Source organism: Falco rusticolus, chromosome 15, assembly GCF_015220075.1.
Source record: "Falco rusticolus isolate bFalRus1 chromosome 15, bFalRus1.pri, whole genome shotgun sequence".
Taxonomy (NCBI): Eukaryota; Metazoa; Chordata; class Aves; order Falconiformes; family Falconidae; genus Falco; species Falco rusticolus.
In genome coordinates, this window is record NC_051201.1 from 10,455,618 (window position 1) to 10,476,128 (window position 20,511).

The following is a 20,511-nucleotide window of genomic DNA, read 5'->3' on the forward strand; positions in this document are numbered from 1 at the left end:
TTACGCAATTACATTTGTATAATGCCTGTTACATGTGGATTCTGAAGCGTTACACAAGAATACGAGTAAGATGTATCGAGCTTGTACAGTCAATCAAAAGAGAAAAAGATATAACTGACTTGCACAAATTCACACATCAGGTTTCCGCTTGCTTCTAGGCCATGACTCTTCCCTCTTTGGATTATACAAGAATGCTTTAATGATGTCTCTTTTTGGCAACCTGCATTACGAGAGCAGCTGAAGCACCACAAGAGGTTGCCCAAAGAGGCTGGGGGAGTTTCATCCCTGAACATTTTCAGAAGTTGGCATTAAGCAACTTGACTAACTTGGAAATTAGCTCCGCTCGGAGAACATGAGCTTATGGACATCAGAGGTCCTTTCTGACCTAAATTATACATAGGATTAGGTAAACAGTCAGTATTGTGATATTCTGACTTGATGTCAAGTAAAGATTGACACCTTACGTATTTTCTCCACTTGAAATATATTTAGGACAGAATCATATGGATTACTAATACACGTTCAGTCAATCGATAAAACAGCAGCTCATCTAAACTAGCTTTTGTACAGTGTACAACAGACCAAAATCTCCCCGTTGTGTGTACCACTCCTCAGTACTCCTTTCGGCTCATACTCTGCAAATACATATGCCAATATTTATCTACGCTGCTTTGAAAAGCTCCATTTAAAGATGTATTTTATAGGTACTTGAGTATTTTAATAATATAAAAACCAAACTGCAACAGCTGAAAGTATTAGAAGACCTATTTATTATGTCATTGGCATCACTTTACTGCAAGTCTTTCAGTTTTTTGTTATCTTGCTCGGTTTTGAGCATTTAAGCTACTTCATAGTGAAAACCTAGTGCCAATAAGGTAACTAAACTTTTTCCACAATGAATTAATTAATTAATCATTCCTTTATCAAAATAGATAAAAAAATACAAAATAAATACAAAGGCTATCACTGAAAAATCAATTTACTAAGGTTTTCACTAAAGCTTTCTATAGAAATTGTGTAATTAGCAGAAACGGTGGTTCTGGTCACTGACTTGAATAATACATTAAAAAATATTTAACTGTAAACAGAAACCAAATGTCACGAGTACATGCATGCCACTTAGTTCAACATTAAGTACTTTGGGTAGGTCCAGCCATTAATATCAGTCAAGAAATACTGCAGCTGAACCACACTAAAACCTCTACCAAGAAGTTCTGACATTTCCACAACTTTCTATTTCAATTTAGGTACCAATCTAAGATTTGCCTACTATATGCAGCAGTGTTTAACCGTACATTTGGTGTTTTCTGTCAAATGTAATTTTTTTACACATACAGCACATTAAACACATAAAAATATTTCACCTGCTTTAACCATTTCACTGATTAAGAGGAAAAAAATTCAGACACAACATTAACCTCAGCAGTTTCTGACATAAAATATTAATTTTAGTAATATAGCCTTTTCTTACAAATGATAAAGCAAATTATAAAAAGATTCAAACAAAAAGCCAAATCAAATGTTACATAAATCAAATGTTCAAGGTTAAATTAAGGTAAAAAACATCCTTAAATTTTACTGCTGAAGATTTTGTTAGCTATGTTAGTATTCTTAAAAAAAACTCAAACAACTCTTATCAGATTACATGCAATTTAAATTTACAAAACATAACTGTCAGTGAATGTTATCATCCGAAAATATGAGTCCAAGAAATCTAAATTCTTCAAGGGTTCATACTGTTGTGACAATACCTCAGTTAGGAATGCTATTCTTCAACATTCTGCAACAAAATCCAAAATCCTCTTGAAAGATATTATTGATGATCTTTGCATTTTTTCTTGCTTCTGTAAAGCAGAGATAAAAGAGAAAGTATCACAACAAATGTTGACACAAAACACTGCACAATTTTAGAAAACATTTCAATAGAAAAACGCTTGCCATGAAATGCTCCCACACATCTCCAAAGCACAGCAGAGATGCTATCTACTCCATCCCATAGATAGCATCTCTGTGTAATCTCATATTAAACATGGTGAAAACTACCACAGAGATTTTCACAAACCATCATCAGAAAAGAGAGTCAGCAGAGAAAATATCAACTTCCTAATAAACATAGGGATTAGTTTAGAGTCCTTAACTGAAATTCTTATCCTTTCTCTATCCTGTCGGATGGCACTGGAAGGTTCAAAGTCTCTCTAATAGTCTCCCAGTTTAGTTCTCCCTCTCCAAGCACAGCCCCTGACTGAATTATGTCGGAGACTATTCTAACGCTCAGCCTGAGCTGATACAAAGCACAATACCAGGGGCTGACAGCTTGTCTTTATTTTATTTTTTTCCCCCCAGGTCAATTCAGGGACAGCAGCTGGTAACTGAGCTGACAGCATATATGATCAGTAGAAAATTAAATTATTATTACTTACAACAGTAACCTGTGGTATTTCTTGGAAAGATCAACACTTGTCCGTCCTTTCTGAAATGGATAAGACCACAAAATTACATTCCAGTGATTACCCATGGTTTTTACTCCACTCAAAAGACAGTTAATTTCTTCAGTCATAAAATCTTTTCGTGTTCTTCTCTTCTCTAAAGTTCTTGTGTTCGTGCCCAGGAAACTTATGTCATTGTTCTGCAAATATTTATTTTAGTGTAATTTAAAATTATGTAAATGTACATACTATTTTGCATTTGGATGTAATGCATTATTACTGACAACACAATCTTAAGTAGTTCTACAGAAATGATCACTTTGTCAAGACAACAACGGTTCTTCAAGGATGCTTCACCCACTTACTGAAATACAGTATTTTGTACATGACTTTCACCTTCATTTCTGCCATGCCTACATAGTTTATACCTTTAGTATGTTTACTCCTTTACGTTTCTGTTATTTACTACGTAAATTTTCATTAGTGCCAGAAGAAGCACACTTCCATATCCATTATTCAGAAAAGACTGCCAACTGAAAAATACTTAACTCTTTTCAGAGATAATCAGTATGACTGGAGTAGAATCAACAGAGTATCTTTTTCATAAGGTTCACTTTGCTACTGGGCTCCTGTTAAAGCAGACTTAAAAAGAAATTAAGCAATTCATAGTGATTTCATTTGGATATTTATAAATATATGAGTGTATGATCAGGCTTTGCATAACTTACCTCATCTTTGTCAAGTAAATATTTGCAGTTTCCTTTTAAGCGCTGACATTCCTGGCTGCACATTTCTTTGACTCTTTGTCTCTTTAAGTTAGCATCTTGGTTTTTCTGGAAAACTATGGAATTGTGAACAAAGCCATCTTTTAGTTACTTTAACCTAATTGAAATCTACTGCAAAACTGAATATAGTATGAATGCTGTAAAGGAACATTTCTTCTAATGAACTTAAATATGTAAATGTTGCTTTATTAGTAATGTCTCATTTTCATTAAAACTTTTTCTCATCATTAACACATGAAAATTATTTATGCACTGGAAGCAACTAGCAAATAATAGGAAATAACTCAAACATCAGTAATACTATGATAGAAGGTACAAGAATATAACCTGTTTAAATTCCTAGCCATTTGTCTCCAATAGCAAGCACAGGTGCTTTTCTCAATGCCCTGACCTAAATGTAAAACCTAATCTTAAAGTTATGCTTATTACAGAATTAAAATACTGGTAATACTCACAGGTCTTATATGTAGGTATCAAGTTATAGTCGTCAGCCAACCTAGTATTTTTACTATGTTCGTCTCTACTTGAAATATTAGATTTGTTTTTTCTAACTGGAGTCAAAAGAATACCTTGAAAAAAAAGCCAAAATAAATACATCTCCTGTATTATGCGTCTTTCTTATAAAAACCCAACCAACCAACCAACAAAAAAAAACAAAACACAAAACACAGGTAATGTTTTAGGAATTAAAATTTAAGAAAGAACCATCTTTTGAGCCATACTACTATCTACTTGGAAGAAAGGCTGGAAAATTCAGTTTACTTTAGCAAATGGTTACTTGCTAAAAGTTCCGCTTTTACCGGAAATTAATTAAATAACAATGTAAACAAGGTTTTTAGAAATACGAAGCCAAAAATAAGTTCCTGATAGGTGGGCTTATTTTTCAAGAGACTTTTTTTAAAAAAGTAATATTAATGTTTTAGAATTTTACTTCTGATTTAGAGAGCTGCTTCAGCCTACTTTAAAATTTCTGGTCATTGATCATAAGAAACAGTATTGGTTACTAGTTGATGAATGTGGTAATGTATGACTGTAGTTGGAGTTCTGCAGGATGTACCCACAAACACCACATTCTGAAGAAAATTCCTTGTGAATTATGTAAAAATATGTATCTGCAGATTAAGGAAAAAAATTATAACCGTTAACTTTTTTGATGTATTACAGAATAAAACACTGTTAAACATATGTACTTAGCTATTTACAAATGGACAGTTGTGTATTATAAAGAATATCAGTTTTTATGGGCAACTGATGGGTCTGTAAACATAGAGTTCCTAAATTGCACTGCGGAAACTGAGGGAATTTACATTCACTTTTCCACCTTCACCTTGTTAATAACACGTTATTCAACACCTCATAATGCATATGTGTGGTAAATACATTTCCTGTACTTCATTTTCTGGTAGGTTGTTTTCAGTTGCTTGCTCTAGTATTGTTGCATACATCAAGGTTTACCCTTTTAACTTTTCAGCATACAGAGACCCAGGTCCTTAGCAGAGCTCCCATGCAAGAACAGAAACAGGTATAATATGATAACATAGCTATAACTGTGTAATAGAGTGATGCTGAATCCAGGAACAAGCAACTGTGCTGTGTTCTGATCCTGACTATATCTCTCCATTTTAAAAATTAATGCCACAAAACTGAAAAATAGCAGATGGCATGGAAGTAACCCTGACAGGATTCAGAGCAGTATCTACAAAGCAAGTGCCAGATAACTTCGTTGTGAACTAATATGTGTAACATAATTCCACGACTACAGAATATGCATTTTCTGACTGATTATCATACAGTTTTTTCACAGAATTCACGGGGGGGGGGGGGGGGGGGGAAGGAGTAATTCCCTATCCATAGCCTCCCATGGTAAAGTCCTGCAAATCCTGCAAAAGCATTACTTAGACAGTAAGGGCTTTCTGCAGTAATTTTGAAACCAGGCCCTTACTCTGGAAAATATCCTTTTTGCTCCTAAAAGTTGATATTTCTGTATGCAGTCTTTCTTTCTTCACTGGGGTCAGCAGTGTTTCTGGAAAATATAAGATAGACACCAGTACAAATGCAAGTAAATAACAACTGTTTAATTTTCAAAATGCCTCCTTTAAACTAGAAAAATATAGGATGCGCTTTTATTTAATTCATTAAGAATTATAAGCTTCTTACATCTTAAGTCTGTAATATTAGAATGGAATGACCTTGTTATGATGTCATACACCATTCACACTTATTTCAACTTAATATATTTCCTTCTGTTAGTACTTGACTAACTGGCACACAGGAGACTCATCAAAGCCTGTAATGAGAATGTATCACTACTACCAAGAAATAGACAGAAAAAGATCCCCAAAACAGAAGTGGCTAGTTCTGATCTCACTTAGTACAAATCACTGGTCAATCAAATGAGTTTACAAAAGCAGGACAATCAGAATCAGACAAAAAAAAAAGTTCAGAATTTTAAAGACTATTTAAAACAATAGCAACAACAAGAAAAAATAATCATAATTACTCTCAGGAGTTACGTATCTACTGTTGTTACAAACAGCCAGTTTGCGAAGTTCCTTTTTATATCTTTCTTCAGCTTCCAGAATTACTTTGTGACGGTCACACTGGTATGGACAATTTTGCAACATCTTGGTAAAGGTTTTACTATTGAACAATAGCCCTCCTGCTCTACAGCCTGGAAAAAAAAAATGGATTATTGTACAAACAACAACTGCAAATGTTAAAGAAGCCATCACAAAGTCCAGCATTTTATTTTGCTCACTATGATCTACAATTTGACCTCCTATTTTCCATATACACATTTCAAAAGAGGTTATACTTTTATGTATGTCCTTGAACATACTTACTTCTTGTACTTGCTCTCTTGTATTTGTAAAAAAATAAACTGCCAGGTGAAAAAAAGCTGTTTTAACATGACCTGTGGGACCAAATTACACTGCGCTTCAACTCCTGAAGTACTAAATGAGGCACTGATCCTCTACAGAAGTAAAAATATTAGTGGGATGGGAAGAAAGGGGCTCAATTCCTTTTGCGCATTTATCCAGAAGCCAAAATGTAAGATGTCGTTGCTATACTTCGAAACTTTCTGTGTTGTAACTTTTACTTGTATTAAACTGAATAAATGGTAAGTCTGGATTCAGTACGAATTTCCTCACAGGAAGCCTTCCTGTTCGTTTTTGAGGACATTCCTAGGGTAATTTATGGTTTAGTTATTCTTGGATGTTCTCACAGCTAGTTACGTCAGCTGAAGGAGAACTTCTGTACTTTGAGGAATTATAAGAAGGGCACTGGTACATACCTGCAATATTCTAGTGTAAGATAAGCAGTGCTAAAGCTCAGGTTGAATTTAGTTTGACAACTCAGATTCATATGCCAAAATGATGTTCAAAAGCAGGTTATGGGCTTTTTTTTTTCCTTTTTTTTTTTTTTTTTTTTTTTGCACTTTTGGTGGGTTTTTTTGTTCTGTTTTACTAGAGACACAAGCTTGATTACAAAACCCACTTCCAAAACTGTACCAGCAGCATTCTTGTATAACCTATATAACCTACTGAAAGACCATGTCCAGGATGTGGAAGATGGGGTAACTGAGGGCTACAATCCTGGATTACTGTAAAACTGACTGCCTGTACTTAGCAGCAAGGCAGAGAAAATGGAAGGGCTGCAGAATAGTTAGGAGGCTTACCAGGGGAACACATGATGGAACTGAGCAGGGCTACATGTTTTTCCTCCCTCCTTCCCATCAGAGGAAGGGTGAAAACACCCACTCTTAAGTATTCTTGTAAGTAGAGTGTCATCTTTTAAGCTACTACATACTCTGTTTGTTAGTAAAGGCACATTAAGAAAAGATATATAGACTGAAACTGGAATATGTAGGCTTTAGTTCAATATTTGTTATGTTTTAGGGGCAGAGAAAGGAAAGGAAGCAGAAAAGAATTCCATAATAGGTAATCCAATAGATGTGTTAAAATTTCTGTAATGTCAGTTCACTTACTGCATTGCCGACTCTTGACTCCATAAAAAGAAGGCTTAAAAACCTAAGATAATACTTACCTAAACACCTTAAGTCTGCCATTTCATGGGATGCAGATGTAGTTGAAGTACTTTTTGCTTCCTTGGTTATCTCCGAGTAGAACAAATGTTGATCTACATTAGGAAGGAAAAAACTACTAAGAAAATTCAACCTGTCTTGCTGTTATCATGCATCAGCATACCTATATTCAATCGTATTTTCTATTTGTGGATTATTAAATTTTAATAATCCATGCATTTAATAATTCCAGCAGAAAATCCATGTGAAATTCAAGTTAAATGGATTATATTTACACTTTTCTAAATCAAGAATAATTACATTTAATTCAGTGCTTTTTCATCACACTTCCAAAGCATATTAGTTCAACTTGAACACTACAAAATAACCCTGTAAGCTTACATTGCTTAACTAAGCCCTATATACTTTTTCAGCATCTGATTCCAAACAGAAATAAATGTGATATACTAGAACAATACTTATTCTCAGTTTAAATAGGTATAACCTGGAAATCAGCTTAGTCACCTGTAAAACTACCATTATGGCAAATACTAATCTAATGCATAATTCTAAATTTTATAAATCAACAGGAAACTAAATTATAAATAAAGATTTGATTGCACAGATCCCAATTCTGAAATAAGTGTATCGGACTAAGAAGATAAACGCAAATCTGAAAAACATTTCTCTTACACAATGTACTCTGCCATCTAATGATACATAACATCTAAAAAAAAGGAGTTATAATAGCACACAAACCTAATTAAAATCTCATTAAGAATAAAATTGTCAAAATTAACAAAAGAAAGGAATATGTATAGCTATTTATACCTGATGTGCATGTCTGTTTCATATTTTTGACAATCTCTGCTGGTTGTTTAAATAAGTCTTCACTGGGAAGATCAAAATGTGAAGAAATTTTTTAAAAAAAATCAAATTCACAACGGACATTTACCTGTAAATTAATACACATGTTCCAAAAGCAAAACAAAAACCACATTAAAGATAAAAGAATTTTAAGAACTGATTCCAATTATCCCAAGTTACTGGGCTTGTAGTATCCAACACGTGATCATCGTGTGTTAAAAATCTACTTACCAGAGACCTCTGATTAGCATTCCTTGCAGTGCTGTTCAGCATGGCTGTTCCAGCATTTGGAATGCAGTGCTTTCAAGGGAAGGTGGTTTCCAGAGTCATTTGCAATTCTGATTCACATAAAGATTACTTAATGCATATAAAACTTTCACAAAATCTTCAAAATACTGTAGCCTTCACCAGATGTAGCAATTGCTCCAAAATGTAATTATTTTCTTCTTTTCTTACACTGATTAACTTCCATGCAACCAGCATGCTCCTATGATATGGCAATCATGCTTTTTTCTATGTCATAGACTACTTCTGAATGCTGCAGGAGCAAGTAGCCTAATCCATGGTTATGCTTGGATAACTCCTCTTTTCACACAAATACATATGCATTCTTTCCCCCCCCAAAAAATTTAATAGTTTTGTGCTTCAGAAATCAAAACATAAATAAAGAAGCTGTGTGAAGGTATGCTAATTAGCAGCAAAGCAAAAATTACCTGAATGTACCATGGAAAATATCCTAGGCCCTTGATAATTTCTGTGGTAGTTGCAAAGTTATGGTATAATGCATATAAAAAAACTGTATAGGAGCAGGGTCCGGCCAACCACATTAAAAAAGCACAATAAAAATGAGGAACTCAAAAAAGGGAGAAATGTAGTTTTGTTCACACTCACTGCCTGTCTTGAGGAATAAGTCCGGATACAAATTCAAGATAATGGAATCTGTATTTATCCTTGCAAGTTGCCTATAGCTATTTTTTTGTTTATCAATAGGAAAGATAACCATAGGAAGCAATGATGAGTTAATGTCAAAAACACTTCCACAGAATATTCTCTAGTGATCCACCAAAAGGCTATGTCTTTTCACCAGAGGAAAAAGACATAGTAACAGCTCATTTAAAAGGCTGACATTCAGTTTGGAAATTACTAAAGAACAACTTAATATTTCTGCTTAGGTATAAGATACTTACCTTAGTTGAAGAATAGACTGATTTTTTACACAAGCAGTTTTTTCATTCATACTGTGACTTTGAAGTACGCTGTCTGTTTGCAGTTCATTCACTGAGCATGGAATATTAATGTGTTTACTTTGTCTAGTAAAAGCATTTACTGGACCCATAGTGTTCAGTATTTTACTCTTCACTGGAGAAGAAATTACAGATGAAGCAAGAACCTTATCATCTGACTTAGATGCCAACTGCAGACAATGCACTTTATGTGTTCTTTCTGTGTAAGCTTTTAGATCAGCAGGATTCACTTCATGGTATTTTGATGCTTCCATATTGGATTCTGAAGATCTGTCTACAAGTACTCTTCCTTGCACTCTTTCCTGTATTGAAAAATACTAGTTAGTGACTATACAAGCTCTATAACAATATTAAATAAATTCAGTAACAAGATTAACTAGGATAGACCAGTCTAACTCTGTAGGTAAAGCAAATTCCAGAGAAGCTTGAAAAATCCCAGACTGAGTTGAGGGCCAACAAGACAGCAGTGCTGCTGAAGGCATTGAAGGAGGAGTTACTAAATGGTAATTCCAGGCTGAAGCGATGGATTTGCTACTAATACAAGGCACTTCTAGAAATGAAAAGATTTAATTAAGATCCAACTAACTCAAAAATTGCTATTCCAGACCCAGAGATACCAAGTAGTTATACAGCACAAAGAAAATGTGAAATAACTTTATTTCAGTTTATGTTCACATTTTCCATTACCATCTATCTCACCATATCTGTGCAATCACAGGCATTTTGTGCTTGCAAATATTAAAATTATAGGTTCAAATGATCAACAGTTAAAAATAACTTTGTCCAGATGATCTCAATTTTGTAGAAAATCTGGGTTTATAATAAACTGAAATGCTTCATAAAAATACAGATGCCCGAGTTCTCCAATTGTCCTGCATACTTCTAACTCTGTATGATATACAGTAATGGTAAAAATTGCAGGTTGTAGTTTCACACACATCCAGTGTTTTCCCCCTACTTTTCTAGCTCACGCTGAAATTATCTTAAGGGTTTACTTTCTATTTCTCCCTAAACTCTGGAAGGATTTGCTTAGTTTTATCCTACTTCGGTAAATAGGCCAACCTCATCATGTTCTTTTTCCATCAAGTTTATTCTGTCCAAAATTTCTTTTGCTTTCTTCCAGTAGTCTTGTAGACTTCTTTTTCTGACTGGCATATCCAACTCTTCTGCATTGTTCACATTTAATGAATTATCATTTATTTTCAGGGACAATTGTTCAGCTTTATAAAATATAAAACAATATTAATATTCCAAATTTTATCACTAAACACCTTAATAATTATTTATTGTATTTTAGTATGCTGAGGGACAGCCTCAATAAAATAATGCAAAATATAACCTCTAAATAGTAATTTTTATACAACTTAAATTTACACATAAACATAATTCACTTCAAATATAAACTTGCAAACAAAAAGTTACAAGAGACAAACTTGCAACTACAGTTACTACCAGCTCTTTACACAATGATGCTGTGCTCTAAAAAATTACTTTATCATTGACTTATTCCTAACTCTATAGGTCCTTTACTAGTATGGATGCGTCTGTTTTTTTTAAAAACTTCATATTAATGGTCACTGCAAATCAGCACAGCCTCTCAATCTTAAATATAACTCAGTTATGTTTTCAGTACAAAAACGCAGATACATGCTTTTTACTAATTACCAATTGCATAATACCTTCCATGCTATAGAGATTAAAGGGCAAGGTGTCTTTCTGTTTCATTGGTAGTATTATACAGTTAATTTTAAAAAAAACTTAAACAGGGTACTTCAGAATACCCAACTTTAAAAATGAAGATCAAGATTTTTTAGTATTGCCAAATAATTGTAGACATGGCGATTTCCAGCTTGATTATTCTCTACATACAATGGTACATACCCAGGAATAGAGTACCAGTTGCATGGTTAAATTACTTTAGTATTTTACATATAATTTATTGATGGGAATGCTTTTAAGAACTGGCCCTACATATATAATTTTCACAAATGCATTATTGCAACATCATTGGAATATGTACTTTTCTTTTTTCTGCCTAACTGCCATAAGCAGTCCATAGCGGCAAACATGCAACTCTTTTTGCAGAAATCAGACATCTCTGAGTACACAGAATTACAAACCTCCTACAGTTAAAAATAATTTAGAAAGTCAACAGAACTTTAAGACGGGAATCATCTTTAATTTTTAAAGCAGTAACAATAACCTTACTCATTTGTTTGCAGTTTTGCAGCACAAAAGTAGCAGCTTTGTTTAGTTCCTCATCCTGAGACTCGGTTAATACCTGAATCATAAGTGGAAGACCATTGTTCTGGAGCAGTTCACACTGGTTTTCTTCTAAAATTGGACATTGTAAAGGAAAACAGATTGGTTTCAGCCTCATACACAATCTTAGAGTAATTTAGAACCTAATACTTAGAACTTTCAGGGAAATTCTGAAAAAGAGATTTTCATTACAGATCCAAGCATGCTGTAATTAATGACCTACTACCAGGGCTGCAGCAGAAGTGCTCTAGATCACACAGGATGATTTGACTGCAGCTCAAAGTTCTTGTAAGAAAACTGAAGGAGGATTGAGACAAATTACATGACAGAGATCCAAACTCATTTAGTTGTTGCCTAAAATATTGAATTATGGTTTCTGTATTTCTTTTCCTCTGCTATATACTCCTAAAGTATATAGGCTACATTTACGTAAGCCTTGAGATGCAGAAATACCAAAAGTGTAAAGTTTATAATTAGCAAAACTCTCATAAAATTAGTAGTTTAATCCTGTTCTAGCTAATCTGTTCCTCCTTGTTAACCATGTAATTAGCTATTTTTTTTAATGTGATCTCATTTGTACTATGTATTCATAAAACTGACAACTTTCAAAAAAATAATTCTTTGTTGTCTAAACTTGATAAAAAAGAATCAGCAAAAGATAAAATATGATTTTGTTAGTGTTGACATTTTAAGAGAAACTTTTATTCTGTTGGTTTAATTATATTTCTATTTGAAAGACACCTTCCATTGAGCTTTGTTTCAATTCGTCATGGAAACATGTCTTAAAATAATCAGACTGATGACTTGCTGAGCTAATTATTGAACTTGTTATTGACATTTAGAGGATGATAATCAGATTTGTGAACATAATCCCTTTTCTTTGAATTTCTGAACATACATGAGCAAAAATGGTAAGTATAAATAATGATCAGTATGTCACAAATTCCTATTCTATTGGCTTGTACTAACATAAAATACCAACTTAAGTGTTACATTTCTACCAGATACGCTTGGGAAAGCCCGGAGGAGCCTGGCAAAAATATTTCAAGTTACCTACTGCTTATGTTACTTCAAAAACAATACTGTAATATAGCTTTTTAAAAAAACATCAATAGCTGTGTAAACAGTGGACAGAAGCCATATATATCAAGGGTCATCTTTTGTTATGTATGTACTGTAGTAGTTACCAGGTCTTGAAGATTTTTACCCTGTGACACCTAGGCCCAGCTCTGAGTTCTTGCATAATAGTCTACTTTTTCTAAGCTCTTAAAAATACTATCTGCTAACATGTTTTAAAAGGTAAAAATTGAAAATAGCAAACATATTTTTCTTAATATTAATAGTACATTACTTAATAGAACTTTCCCTCATGTTCCAGTCTTGATGACATCACACCATGGAAGTAGTGTGTGAGAATTTAATAGAAACTGAGAGAAAAAAAAAAAATAAAAACAATTCTTACCACAAACTTCAGTACAGTGTCCAATTGTTAGAATAACACTAATTTTATCTCCTGTATCCAGAGTGTCATCCGACAGCAGCTTCAGTAGCTCTGACACAGCGTGATACTTTGTCAAGACAACACCCATGGCAGCTATTATGTTAAAAATAATTTGAAGGAAAATAAACTAGATGGTAAGCGTACAGACATCACCCAAGTATAAAATGCTCTTTTCCAAGGGATCCCTACAAACCTCTAAAAGCCTTGGGACTGCACAGTCCTTCTCTTCTCTCTCTTGCATTTTAACACTTCAAATTACCACATCCCTCCTGGTGCAGTAATTCTGCCCATGCTGTTCCCCATATCCAACACCGCCCTTTCTGCCAGATTGTGTTACACAAAGATGTGGTAGAAGCCCTGATAAACAAGGGCTTTGCAATGTGCCTCTGCTGAGTTTCTCCCCATCCTTTATCAGCTCCAGAATACAGCAAGAGTGGAATAAAGTTTGACACATAAACTATCTGACACAAAAAGAGCTAGGAACGTTTCTGACTGGGGACACCACTGCTACTACATACATGCTGAAACCTAATCCTGTCACATACCAACATCTTTGAAACTAGGCTCAAAACTAGTGCAGGTATATGCTTTCAAACTTCGTTGAACTTCTGTTAGCAAGTACTTATGGCAGAAGTGTCAAATAAAATAATCATAGCCAACAGCCCAGTTTCACACTCCCAGGTTTCTCAAAATCTTCTGATGAATACACAAAGACCTCATTCGGATAGCACTGTCCAGGCAGCAAATCAGAGTAAAGGTGTGTTATGCAGACATACCATGTTTGTTCAGCTCCACACCTGAGTTACTAAAGCCTCTTAAAGCTTACAAACCTTATTAGTTTAGGCATAAGCCTACAGAAACACAGCTCTAACTCCAGGATATGACGACTGACACATCCAGTTCTAAGCTTTACTTACACAAAACTAGCTCTAGCATCTTATTTTTAATTCTCAGTATAGTTTAACTTTCACTATGTTTATTTTAGCAACAAGGAGAAAGTAACCCACCTCAGATGAACTGAACCATTGCCCATATACATGTTTGAATTTTTAAGACTGCAATATCAGCTGGGATATATATAACTTCATTGCCTTTTAGCATCCATTCATATCACTTTTCCACCAGACCCAGACCTTAAAAATTGTAGTTTAAAATTACCATATATAAAAAAAAGGTAGTAGTCTTTTCACTCACAGTCATTAGCAATGCAGGCATCCAGAGTCTTTGTTACTACTACTGCAAGTTTTGTGCTTGAGTGACTCATACAGGAATCATGCATAAGCTTGATGAGAACTTTAGCTAATGTATCCAGTCCTCCAACAGAAACAAAATATTTCTGCACATATGCTTAGTGACAAAAAGAAAAAACGTGTCTTAAATAATACAAATGGCAAATTGTTTTAGCATTTTATCAATTAGGCTCATCACAATTTTTCTGTGCATGTATTAATCATTATATTTCCACACATACAACAGAACTTGGATATATGTTAATCCTAAGACATGTAGTTACAGGAAACACATGGCCCTAATACTTCCATACAAATGGAAAACATTATGCCCGAGTTCTACCCGAGTCATTGTTTTCAGAGATATAATAATGACTTTTACTTGGAAGCTATTTTGATTAAAAGCTTTTTACAAATAATTTTCACTGACCTTACTAAATACAGCAGCTTGTGGCTATTTATGGACTTAAGCACAACACAGTGTAAGTAAAGATGGTGGAATACAGTTTTCAGGGTGAAAGTTGGGAAAACAGCAAATGAATTTGTAGAGATTGACAGAAGGAAATCAAACATTTAACTATCAAATTAAACTTGCTTTTACAAAAGAAAAACTATTTAAAGCTTGAGTTGCACTTACAGTTATTTGCAACTGTGAGACCAACGAATGAACAAATAGGACGAACTATCTCAGGCTCCGTGCAACTTTCGAGCCACTCTTTGGCATACGGAAAAACTGAACAGCAAATGTTTTGATTATCTTCTGAAAAAGTAAAAACAAATAACCCCAAATCAAAATGTAAAATGAAATTTCAGTTGAACAGTAAAAATAAAAACAAACTGTTGTCACTTTGGAGAAATATTTCAAACATTTCTCACAATTTTAACACCACCACTTACCATTCTGAGGATTGTTAACACAGGCACAGAGAGTACTGCAGACTGAAGACCACAGCTGATAGCACTGATTAGTATTTTCATCTGACAAATTAATCTCAGAGGTGGAAAGAGTTGTTCTGTTAAGAACAATGCAAACAAGTCCCAAATAGTCAAAGGAAGTCCTAAATAGCGTATCATTTTTCTGTTTGAATTACAACTGTTTGCTTACCTGAATAACTGCAGCAGAAGACCAATGCAGCCTGTATCTCTGACATAGGTTTGCCCACTTTCTGAAAAAGAACACAACTCCAAAGACACATGCAACTTGAGACAAAAATCTTAATATCAAGTTTCATTTACATATATATATATTCTATTTCCATTTCCTAATCATATATCCAAAAAAACCCAGTCACACCAACACATTGACAAAAATGTTCCATTTCTTTCTATTTTTTTTTTTACTATACATTGGCAGAAACTACAGGTTTGCATTATATTTTTTTAAACTGTAATTTCATTTTTAGAACTAAAACACTGCTATTTAAGGAAATCCCAGTGAGTGATGATCTACTTACACAATTCAGGTTCAGTTACATGCAACCATTCATCTTACAGAAATTAACTTTACCAAAAAATTATTTATTGAATGTCCCAAATTTCTGTACTGCAGATTGGCAAAGAGAAGAAAGTGCTGTTATAACACAGAAAAAATAAAAACAAAACCAACTTACTATTATTTGAAACCAGTACCAAGATGACATAAACAGACATTCTTTTCAGGTTCACACCAGAATCCTTATTAATTAAAAATAAAATGAGGTCTTCAAACAATGCAGAAGTACACAAAGTTTGTTGACAATAAACTGAAACCAGAAAAAAAAAATCATTAGGTCCTTAAGCAAGCCATTCATAATCCTAAATAATTTTTGTAATATAGTGACCAGAGTGTAGGTTGAATCCAGCATGTGGTGAGTGGAGACAAAACAGAACTACAAGGTGACTAAGGGCTTCCCCTGTAGTCAGTTCTGAACCAACCAGGAGGTAGGCAAACTTTGGAACAATCTAGGGGTTATTTAACACTTGCTGCTGAGGAAGAGTAGTAGTACAGCTATCTGGTATCATAAAGACATGCTGTCTACACAAATCAGCAAGGTACTTCTCCAGATCTGGGGATGGACAGTGACACAGTGGCACCTTTACTGCCCCTTCCTTGAACTGATAACCTTGTAATCTCATTTTTTGAGACCAAAAATATAATGGAGATAAAGCACAAGCAGAAGTAGTAACATGGGATTATAACTTATTCAGAAATACAAATAATATTACTTATTATTACCATTACTCTCTATTATAATTCCTAATGTAAATAAAGCTGCTTCCTTTACTATGCAATGAACACTTGACTTTGCAAGATCACTTATAAACATCAAACCACCAATTTCTTGAAAATACTCGCTTGCTTCACCTGTAACAGAAAAAATGAACAAAAGTTAAACCTTTGCTTTCAGTTCTCTGTAAAATGAAAACATTCCAAGATTTTGTGACTTCTCAAACCTTGTAACATGTAGAAAAAAATTTTTTTTTTACAGTGACAACCAGCTTCTTAACATACATTGTGAACGTAAATGATTGCATTATTTCTATGGAAGAATGCTTCTTACTGTTTTGTTGACAAATTGAGTAAATAGTGATCAAAGCCTCTTTCTGAGATACAGGGCAGTCCATCTGATATTTAAGGCATTCAAGCAGTAAGTTCAGATCTGTTCTCACATCTAAGAGCAAACACAAAAAACTTCATGAAAATTATTCTTTTCTTTATGTTAATCTATTTAGTACTACAATAAACTTGCACCAAAATGTAGTATGTATACATATTTTAAAGAAAAAACTGCAAAAAATGGAGCCACACCACTTATATCCATCTATAAATAACACACAACGTAAAAATCTTCCATTCCATAGTTAGCTGTTTGAGCATGATTTCCTTTGCTAAAGTAACAGCCTCTTTAATATTTCTGGCTTTACATCACACTAACAGTTGCTAGTAATTTACATTACTAAATAGTAAATTTGCAATTGCAAGGTGCATTAAGTGTATTTAAGTGAATAATACAGAACCATGAAAATATTCAGAGTGAAAATACAAACTACAAATCTGCAGAGTGAAGAGGGGAAGAATCCAACAAAGCAAGGCTTGCTATATGGTATTTAGTTACAGAAGACTTAATCACTTACCACAGCAGCTAGAATCTTGAATCAGGTTGTTAGGTTATTAAGTTAACACAAAGCTTTTTCTGGGTACCCATATAAAACCTAGGTAGGTAAACCACTTTGAAAAACCTGTTTCTTAGTCTTTTGGATATAGTAAAAAGACTTACTTGAAAATTATTTTCAACAGTAACAGCAGATATTGTATATTTAAAGCACCTGTAATGTTTGGGGTTTCTTAAAGAAGTTAAAATACAATAAAAATGCGGGTAAATATTAGAAAAAAAAAAAGTGACTTAGTGGTGGTATTATTTATTCCTTGCAAGTTTGTAATTACATTTGCCCTTTAGCTGTTCAATACAGAATCAAAAAAATTGGCAACAAGGAAAAAGAACATGCCCCCAACAGCTCACCACCCCATGACAGACCTATCACAGTCTACTAACACTTTGTAAAATTGATGCAACTAATAAATGATAAATCATATGCTTATCTTACCACACTGTTTTTTCTGCAGCTTTTCAGTTTCCATTTTGGGTTGTATCTCTGTTCTTGTTCTACAACAGTAAGGAAGAAATGTCTTTTCTATTCAGATTAGCAGTGTGTATCATATACTGTATGAATTAAATAATTATTCTTAAAATGCATGCTTCCCAGTTTTATGGGTTTACTCTATCATCTGACACACACAGTTTAATATGCTCTTGCACAGCAATGATTTCCTGTAGAAATACAGTATTTTAGAGTAACACTGCATTTTTAACTATTGTGTTATTATCTTTTGACAGTTAACCTTATACAGAAGTCAGGGGATTCCATGTTACCATTGCATGGCAGCAAAAGCGTCCCTGTCATTAAAAACATACCTAGCTCTGTGTCATTTATCACAATAAATCTGATCCAATTTTCATTACAATAGGTTGCCAACTTTGTCATCAGCTAACAACTAGCAGTAAGACCATAAAGTAACATTATGTAGAGGATCAGGTATGTCTGACATCCACAATAACATGATCAGCCTCCTGCTGCTACTCAGTGAGCCACTAAACCATGCGTTGTCTGTATTGCTCAACACCAAAGACAACGAGCATGAATTGAGACATTGTTAAACTAAGATTTTAGTTCACCAAAGAAATGATTACATTACATGAACCATGTAAACCAGAAAAACCCGTGGCATTGATTCTACGCAAACATGTGCCAGCATCTGAGTGTTAGTTGAGTAGCAGAGTCAAATTCAGATTTGGAAACAGAAAGATGGTCCCTTAACAATGCCCTAAGTCCCAAACACAAAAGGTTGATGCAAGCGTCACAGTAACCTATTTTGATCTCTCAAAAATTACTTAGCTCCAGGTAGAAACTCTAAATCAGTGATAAATCCAGCTTAATAATGGATTAGTTATCCTTCTCAAAGTAGAACAAAGGCTCTAAGAGATATCAGTGTAATCTTAATGAAGACATCCAGCCCTGCTTTCCATTCCTGTCCCCATTCCTTGGATGCTTCCATTAGTTCAAATGCTCCATATACGTCTTTACAGTAGCATTGGTGAAGCGTGTGTTTTAACAGGGAAAGTTTAAAAATAGTTCATCTTCCTTTACCCTTTCAGAAGTGATAGCATACGTGCATTTTGCTTTCTTGCAAATCTAAGCCTGCCTCAATAGTGGAAAGCTTGCAAGTCTTCCTCGCCGTTCTTTGCCCCTACTGTTACTACCTTGCTAGCCTAACGGAAAACAAAAGCTACCTACATATTCCTTAACAGAGACTGTAAAAATGAGCTCACTTCAAAGCCAATTTCATTTCATTAAACTTTAGTTAAATACACATTTATACAATTAAAGAGCCTTTAATAGAAGCACAAGGTTTTTTAGACACTATAGAAAGTTATGTCCTGACATTAGCTGGATCTTTTTCTTTTGCAACACATGGAAGGTACACAAAATCGTATTTATAAGCCAAACGTAAATAGCTCAACTCTGTTGTTGCATCACAGGGCAAAGATGAAAAGATCAATAACAGGATTTGCTGCAACAGACTTCCGGCAAGTGTTGCACGTAAAAGATTACCTCTTTCTCACCAGTTATGGGAAATAACTCAGTAACATCCCTTCAAACCTCAAAGAAACACTCATAGAAAGAGTTTACATATATTAATCTCGTTCAGCAGCATTAGAGCACATGGCTTGAACATGCAGAAGGGTGGGCATGGGAGGGCAGGGAGCCCACCCAGAGGCTGTGGGCACGTCCCCTATCAGCCAGGCCTCGCTGATGGCCCACACCAGGACAGAAACTGCCAGTGCCAGGGGGGGCTTTTCCTTTTCAAAACGCAGTGGCCAAATCCTATACAGTGGGAGAAGTCTGGATAGTTGGTGTCCTACTGAAAACAAAATTCACACCATCAGCTGAGGATGCGTCTGCTAGAGACGGTGTTCAGTGTGACAGTGCTTTGAAGTCTTCCAGTGCTATTTTAGCATTCATCTCCTCCCTCTCCAACAAGCCATGTATGATTTATAGCCCATTATCAGAGTTTGGCTTTGAAGTGTAAGTCATAGCCAGTACTCAAGATTATCCCAAATATAAAAGGGAAAGCACATAGAAAGGATTTAAAAAAAAAAAAAAAGGGGGGTGGGGTGGTGGAAGAGGCCAACAGTCTAAGGATGAAACAGCAAAATCATTCTGCCGGCTCTGGGGAAGGGCGGGAAGCAGGGCAGATGAGGTACCTGCGGCCCGGCTCTGGTCAGCCACAGCGGCGGCACCGGGCCCGCCCCGCCTGAGGGGAGCCGCCACCCCGCGCCCGCCCCGCGCCCTTCGCGCCAGCTGCGCGCGCCCCACCCCCCCCCCCCCCCGCCCCCTCACCGCCCTGCCCGCCCGGGAGCTGGCCCGTCTGCAGGCCAGCCGGCCATCGTCCGAGGTGTGGAAAAAAACCAACACCCCTTTTACCAGATGAACAGAGCCGAACGCGAAGCCTTCAGGCAGCAATCCCTCTCCGTAACACCTCTGAATCCACTAAAAGCCCGGGCAGCTCTCCCGAGTCCTCCTCACTTTACCTCCTCAGACCGCCGCCTGGCAGGCGCCATTTTCCCCCCGTG

General features: G+C 35.2%; 1 protein-coding gene across 2 annotated transcripts; it reads right to left on the bottom strand.

The window, feature by feature from the left end:
- Positions 1 to 753: 753 nt before the first annotated feature.
- On the bottom strand, positions 754 to 20,120 carry TERB1 (telomere repeat binding bouquet formation protein 1). 2 transcript variants are annotated; one of them, XR_005107731.1, is made up of 20 exons: positions 17,924 to 20,120; positions 16,879 to 16,989; positions 16,554 to 16,682; positions 15,949 to 16,080; positions 15,444 to 15,504; positions 15,236 to 15,351; positions 14,976 to 15,098; positions 14,304 to 14,456; positions 13,071 to 13,202; positions 11,555 to 11,680; positions 10,409 to 10,566; positions 9,290 to 9,648; positions 8,067 to 8,128; positions 7,259 to 7,351; positions 5,712 to 5,882; positions 5,154 to 5,234; positions 3,667 to 3,780; positions 3,155 to 3,267; positions 2,421 to 3,068; positions 754 to 1,844 (listed from the first exon to the last, which is right to left on the bottom strand). XR_005107731.1 is itself a non-coding variant. In XM_037409441.1 (20 exons), exons 1-20 carry the CDS (start codon positions 17,955 to 17,957, stop codon positions 1,814 to 1,816), a joined length of 2,349 nt encoding a protein of 782 aa, XP_037265338.1. In that variant the 5' UTR covers positions 17,958 to 20,119; the 3' UTR covers positions 754 to 1,813. The 2 variants fall into 2 exon arrangements, 1 of the variants encoding a protein (XP_037265338.1); XM_037409441.1 differs by having other exon boundaries at positions 2,421 to 2,470; positions 17,924 to 20,119.
- Between the last annotated feature and the right edge of the window lie 391 nt (positions 20,121 to 20,511).